Source organism: Penaeus japonicus, unplaced genomic scaffold, assembly GCF_977035675.1.
Source record: "Penaeus japonicus unplaced genomic scaffold, GWHDUDI00000001_assembly GWHDUDI00000025, whole genome shotgun sequence".
Classification (NCBI taxonomy): Eukaryota; Metazoa; Arthropoda; class Malacostraca; order Decapoda; family Penaeidae; genus Penaeus; species Penaeus japonicus.
In genome coordinates this window covers 5,726,804-5,734,303 of record NW_028234427.1, presented here as the reverse complement: position 1 = coordinate 5,734,303, position 7,500 = coordinate 5,726,804, and the positions used below count along the sequence as shown (strand labels likewise).

General features: G+C 41.9%; 1 protein-coding gene across 1 annotated transcript in view; it reads left to right on the top strand.

The window, feature by feature from the left end:
* Nucleotides 1-7,500, top strand: part of LOC122264837 (uncharacterized) — a 25,592-nt gene that overhangs the window by 12,140 nt on the left and 5,952 nt on the right. The window contains 6 exon segments of the mRNA XM_086551256.1: nt 13-142; nt 737-830; nt 1,101-1,644; nt 2,151-2,240; nt 3,209-6,470; nt 6,627-6,687. Coding sequence (XP_086407382.1) covers nt 13-142; nt 737-830; nt 1,101-1,644; nt 2,151-2,240; nt 3,209-6,470; nt 6,627-6,687 — 4,181 coding nt within the window.

The window sequence follows — 7,500 nt, the reverse complement described above, 5'->3', positions numbered from 1 at the left end:
TGCGACCTACAGTGTATCCCAAAACATTTCTTCTGATTTGCTGTCCTTGCTGCAAACCCCTAAAATTGCCCGAAAGAGGAAGCCCCTGAACCGCTCTGTTGGGGAGTCCCCTCTTGCGGATACACCTCAGTCCATCCTCAAGGTGAGTTGGATCCTATCTTTATCATTATTGTCATGCTTATTCTCTCTTTTTATTTATATTTTTTCCTCTTTATCTGTTCTTTCCTTTCTCCATCTCTTTTTCATTCTTTCTTCTTGTTTTTTCTCCTAGCCTTCTATCCTCCCTTCCTCTGCCTACCCTCTTTTTCTTTTATTTCACACTTGCACTTTTTTATCTGTTATTGCTGCTGTGTTATGTATTGGAAAACCAAAATATATCATCTGCCAAGTGTGTTGAAAAAGTAAGAAACATCTAAATTTAAGTGGATTTACAGACCATTTGCTATATTGAGGGCCTTTGCTAAGCATTGTTGATTATATGAAATAGTATGTTTTTCCGTCTTGTTTTAATGCAGAAGTCGTTTTTATTATTAACCCAATCTCGACGTGCCCGGTGAGAAGTGGCAACCCCCTACGCCGGGCCTATGCAATATTGCATCGGGAACGTCACACTGGTGTGTCGCCCCGTCATCAGGCATTTAGCTGTGTCACACGGTTGTGACACGCCGTCATCATTGGGTTAATAATTAATGATTTATTTCTCAATGAACAGCTCTTAAAACATCTTCCTTTCCAGGTGCGCCAGATGGTACAAAGACCTATGAGTCCATCGGCTACGAGTGACACCTCCATCCCCGTCTTCCCGAGGATTACTAAGCGAGCCAGCATCTGTACGTAATCAAGATATTTAGCTATTGGGTCATCATCACCTTTGATGAGTGTGGCCTATTTTTTTAGCTATATGCTTAGTCTAGGAATTTCAATGAACCTGGCCATTGAAAAATTAGAATTCCCATTGCTTCATAAGTTTTAGTGTTGTTTATTTTATTAAGAGTTAAGGAATGATATCTAATTCATTTCTGAGCTTATGTAAGAAGAGTAATATTAGAGCTTGCAAGGAATGTATGGGAAGTACTGATGAACATCACCTTTTCTTACAGCAACCGCTGAGGATGTGGTTACCACTAAAGCCAACGATACTAGTATGACCCCTAAGCAACTGCGCTTCCACCTCCCCAAGGCAAGAGCTGAAAGTGAGAGCAACGGAAAGGGTGATTCGCTGGATAGGGAGGAGGATGACGATCTGGCGCCTCTGAAACTCATTGACGATGAAGAAGAGGAAGACGCAGTGGAAGAAGAGGAGAGAGAGGATATTGATTAGCCAGAGGAGGAGGAAGAGGTAGAGGAAGAAGAGGAGGAGGAGGAGGATGTTGATGAAGACAATGAAAAGGAAGAAGTTGATGACGAGGAGGAAAAAGAACAAGAAATAGTACAGGAGGAGTCAGTAGAGATGGAGGAAGAGGAACCATCAAAGGAAACAGAAGTGGAGGAAGAAGAGATGGAGGATTTAGAAGTGGAGGAAGAAGAAACAGAAGAAATGGAATGCAATGATGAAGCGACAGATGTTGAGGAAACAGGCAGTGAGAACTTGATAACAGTGTTACCTCGTCCGGAAATTCACAATAAGAAGTTGAGCCCAGTGAGGTAAGTTTGTTTGTTATCTTTTTCTTCGTTTTTGTTGATATATTTACAACCCTCTGCCCTATTCAATAGTGTGTAAATCTTTTTCCACAAATGATATTATTGTTTGTCAAAAGCAATGATGGTGGCTGTATCTCTCCCTTTAGAAGTTTCTCTCCCTGGACTTATTACAGATTTAGTCGAGAACCTTATGAAAATTGTCAGCATGAACAAGGAGATAGGTTGCATGTTTTTGTTTCCTATTTGAGGGAGTAGTGTTCAAGTTTGATTAACAGGGTTTAAGATGTGCGGTTATGTGACACATGGGATTTGCATGACACAGTATCATATCAAAATAGATTAAGGTTTGCAAGTTATCAAAGGAAACTAAGGGACAAAGGCACTAGAAATGTGAAGTCAGTGTTGGGAACAGTCTTCAGGGTTTATAGAGAAAAAAGAAAGACTGTCTTTCTCAGGATGGAATTTCGTGTTGTTGTGACCTCTGACCGACACATTTTCACTTTGCATAGGCGCAAGTCCACTGGAATCCCATCCCCACGGCAACCTCTGCCTGGCTATGTGGCCAAAACAACTCGGGCAGAAGCTGTGTTACCCCAGAGGTTAGAACATGGAGTAAAGCATAAAAGACTGGAAAGAACGAGCTGCTTCTGTGGTCTTGATGGCTATATTGCTATAACGGTGGTGGTCTTTCAGTGGCTATAATGCTTGTGTGCATATGATGGGTGTCCGACTGGGGAATTTTCCCCAACTTGTTTCTCTACTGTAGTCTTTCACTTAGTTCTATCGCCATAATACTTTATTTCTTTTTATTAGTTCATGATTTTTTATCTATTTATTATATATATATATTTTCTCTCTCTCTCTCTCTCTCTCTCTCTCTCTCTCTCTCTCTCTCTCTCTCTCTCTCTCTCTCTCTCTCTCTCTCTCTCTCTCTCTCTCTCTCTCTCTCTCTCTCTCTCTCTCTCTCTCTCTTTCATTCTCTCTCTCTCTCTCTTTCATTCTCTCATTCTCTCTCTCTCTCTCTCTCATTCTCTCTCTCTCTCTCTCTCTCTCTCTCTCTCTCTCTCTCTCTCTCTCTCTCTCTCTCTCTCTCTCTCTCTCTCTCTCTCTCTCTCTCTCCTCTCATTATCAGTATGATGCTTGTTTTGAGGATACCTGAAAAGCTAATATGATCGCTCTGCTTACTAGAATTTTCATGTATGCAGAATTTCCCTTTGCAACTTGTGCAAAGTACCTATGTTATTGCATTAATCTGTTGACACTGGGAGTGCAAGTATACTTTATTTTTTATTATTTTTTATCACTATGTTAGTAATAATAGTAATAGAAAGAAAAACATTTTCCCCTGAAAATTTAAGAGCAGAGTTACATGAGGTCTACTAATTGACTCCATAGCACTTTTTGGGAAAAAAAGAAAAAAAACTATTCCCAGTGCACATGCTGTGTCAATAAGTTTAAAGGAAATCTCCTTTATTTTTTCATTAAGTTGATTAACATCTTTTATTTTTACACATGTATATAATTAGATATTCATTATATTTCCTAATAGAGCTTTGTCTTTTTGCAGCGTCTTCAAGGAGTGCGTAGATGCAGATGAAATGAATGCAAGAAGAGCATCTGATGATGAAGCAGACATTGAGTATCCCAGCAGAGAAACGACGGTTAATGAGGACTTTTACAGCTTCACTGAAGAGGATGAGTTCAACATCTCAGAGAAGTCTGCAATATCTGCGACTGGAGACAAGGTGGCCATGGAATCTGAAGTTTTGATTGGTGGTAGAGTAGATCAAAGAGAGCTTGACACTCAGAAAGAAAGTGAAATAGAAGAGAAAATAGAGAACACACTTGAGGTTCTGCAGAACAATGATTGTGGTATCATTGAGGTTCAGCGGGTAGAGTACGCACTGGAAACATCCAAGCAGGAAGTCAGTCGTCAAGAGGAGAAGATATCCACTGTGATAGAGAAGGAAGATACCATAGAGAAAGAAATGCATGTCCCCAAAGAACCTGAAACCAAAGAGGAGATGGTGCAGCAGAAGCTCAACGAATCTGAGCATATTGTCAGTCTACAGTTCTCTGACTCTGAGAGCGATGATGAATTGGCAACTAAAGTCCAGTTTCTAGAGGAAGCTTCTAACGAGAAGAGCCAGAAGCTTGTATCAGAAGAGAATGGTGGTGATGTAGAAAACGAAGAGGAGGTCCTCGAGAAGCTGTCCGAGGAAGAAGAAGAGATGATCTGTGAGGCTCTGTCAGAGGAGGAAGATCTAAGTCTTGCTCTCGACACGACTGAGCGATTCAGTCCTCTACGATTTTCCGATTCTGAAAGCGATAGCGATGGTGGCTCCGGTGGCAATCAGGAGGAAGTCACTAAGAGAAATGGAACAGACACCACAGCTTATATAGAATTAAGTGGAACCAAGAACAAGGAAGAAAAAATGGTTGACACTCCCCAGAAACATCCAGTAAGTGTGCAGGTCTTCAAAACAGAGATAGTCTCAGAGACAAAAATCATCCGGAAGACAGTAGAGACTCCATTACCAGAAGAGTCCATCTTCACAGGCAGCAAATCTGAAACCATAAGTGTAGAGAATAATAATGAACAAATTACGAAAAATATTGAACAGAACAGAGACGTAGACGAAACAGAGAAAGGAGAATCAGTTACAAGGAATGAAGAACAAACAGAATCGCATGCATCTTCAACAAACGGATCATCAGAGCTAACTCACAAAGTAGCAGACACGACTTCATCTTCCGACTTGTCAAAGTCCTCTACTGGGGAGTCAGAAGACCAATCAGGAAAATTAGAGGTTTCATCAGCCCAAGACTCCATGGATGTGGATGAAGAACAGGATGAAGGTGTGGGTGAGGTTGGTCATGAAGAAAAGGACAAGGAAGTGGAAGTCAAGGAGCCAGATAATGAGGGAAATGCAGCTGTAGAAGTAATGGAAAAGGAGATGGGTAAATCTGTAGTAGACAGTGTTGATGGTTCTATAGAAAGTGTTTCTGTAGAGAAGGAGAATATGGAGATAGAGGAAACTGATGGGAAAGCCAGTGCTGAAAGTGAGTCCCAGCAGGAATTGGAAGCTGAAAAGGAACCAGAAGTTGGTAGGTTGGATGTTACACCATCTGAAGATACTGAACCACAGGAAGAAAAAACTGGTGATAAGGAAGACTGTGTCTCAGCTGTTGATAGTGCCAAATACTTAGACATTGTTGAGACTAGAGATAGCCAGGTTAGCAAGAAAGCTAAAGAAATGATTCAAGAAGCAGTTAGCAGTCCTCCAAGAGAAAGCCCTACACCTCTTAGAGGATCAGAAACACCAACTAGAAAAGCTGAAGAAATGCCAGAAGCTTCAAGGGTGGCTTCAGTACGAAGGAGTAGAAGACTCAGCACATCATCACCAGCGACTCCTTCAACCCCAAGGAGAAGTAGAAGGACAAGTGGCAGTACTGCAGATGAGCCTGTGACTCCTGCCCACAAGTCCCTGTTAAGTGAAGTTGCCTTTGAGAGAGTGACAAGGTCAGGAAGGAAGATTGGACAGGTGCCAACACCTGTTACCAAGAAGCGGGCCACTTCCCCCGCCTCTAACCTTGTAACATCAGGAAGAATCCAGAGAAGAGCCTCGGTGGCAGCAGAGGAGGTTCAGAAAGTGACTCAGAGGCTGGAGCTGTCTACTGATGAAATTGAAGAGGCTCCTGCAGCAGTTCAGCAACCAGACTCTGTGTCCATAGCCACTCATGATGTTCTTCCAACTCCTCCTTCATCACCAACAACACCATCCACAAGGAGACGAAGAAGGCAGAGCTCGGGAGAGGCCGAAGCTTCAGTCACAAAGTCCCCAAGTAGGCGCTCTACCCGACAAAGTGCCTTGGATGAATCTTTAGGCACAATTCAAGAAGAAGCAGACATGTCAGAGAGTCTGGAGATTAAGGCCACAAAAGGTAGAACTACCCCTAGGAAATTAGAAGGTACTCCCAATAAAGCAACACCAACTAAGGCTACTCCAACAAGGACACGCAGAAAATCTGCCAAACAGGCTGAGAGCTTAGAAACTATTAAAGAGGATGCAGAACTTTCAACTGGTATTGTGCCCCTTGTTTTAGATGAACAGATAACAGGGACCCCATCCCGAAGAACTCGTCGCTCGCTTGCCGGAGAGACCATTCGGACACCTGTCACTCAAACTCTCGAAGAGGTAACCGAGACTACCCCTGAAACAAAGACCCCATCACGTACCAGAAAAAGGTCCATATCAAAGTCGGAAGCCACTCCTGAGGTCAAAACTCCTATGCGTACAAGGCGGCAATCTGGTGCATCTGATGTTTCAGATATTGGTCAAGAAGCCAAGACACCAACGCGAAGGACACGGAAGTCTGTCACAAAAGAGACATCAGAAGTCACTCCAGAGGCAAAAACACCATCAAGGACAAGAAGACAGTCTGTCTCCTCTGATGTGTCAGAAGCAGCCCAAGAGACTAGGACGCCAACACGCAGGACACGGCAGTCTATTTCAAAGGAAGTGGCGGAGACTGTCCTGGAAGCCAGAACTCCAACACGCACAAGAAGACAATCTGCATCATCTGAGGTGTCAGAGGCTGCTTCAGAGACCCAGATTCAGCCACGTGGAAGACGACAGTCCATCTCGGAGGGTATGACAGAGGTCGTCCCCAAAGCAAGAACTCCTTCACAGAAGAGCAAAAAATCTCAATCAGCCAAAAGCACTAGAAGAAGAACAATACAAGTTTTGCAATCTGAAGAGGAATTTGCAACTGAATCTACACATAGGTTGATCTCTGTCCCATCACCAGGATCAGAAGTATCACAGGTTAGAGACTGACATGTTTATCTGATCAGAAAAATCTGGTACAATTTATGCGTAATTCTTACATGGATTATTATTTTGGATTCTACATAATTTATTGGTAGTCTTATGATTTGTGTCATTGATTATTTTCTATTTATTTATCTTTTTATTTTCCAGAGATCTCCAGATAGAATGTCAACCAGATCTAGCGTCAATAGCCCACTTACAAGCATAAAAGGTTGGAAATGATATCACAGTTTTGTTCATCATAACCATAGCACTGGGTAGAGCTAGCATTATGAGTTTTTATCAGATGATGTTCTGGAGTTCTCTGGGGGGTTTTCTCCAACAGGTTTTCAGTTCTTTGCAACTCAAAACACCAAAAACTGGAAAATATTTATTTTACTGTTACCCAAACAACAGAAGGAGTAGACACTAAAGTTAATCAATAGTAATCTAATGAGTTCATGGAGACAAATCTAGGTAAAGGTATTAACGAAATTGATTAAATTCACAACCCAGAAAATGTAATAGATGTGTTCCGATTAATATGTGATTCCAATGAAGATTTAACCAAAACGTGTCAAGTTCATTAGTTCCATTTATACCATCTTATGGAAACACTGATCTTATCAATATTGTTTCTTTCATTCTTTCCCTTTCTGGCAAACCTTCTGAAATGGGCTGAGACTTTGACCCAAGTCTCTTTTGTCAACACTATCCTACAGTATGATTCTACATTTCTTTTTCAGTGCTAATTTAAAATGTGGTAAGGTTCAGCACAAAAAAAATTCCCATTGGTAAGTTATTAGAGCATGGGGATAATTATATAACATTAACCCTTTCCCGACGGGGCACTCGCTACATGAAGACCCCTATGCCGGACGATTGCAATATTGCATTGTAATCGTCACACTGGCATGACGCCCCGGCATCGGGAGTTTGGCTGTGTCACATGAGTGTGACACACCGTCGTCATAGGGTTAACTAGGAAGGAAAAATGGATAGATAAATCTTGCACAGACACAATTATGAAATGAGTAAGAGTGGA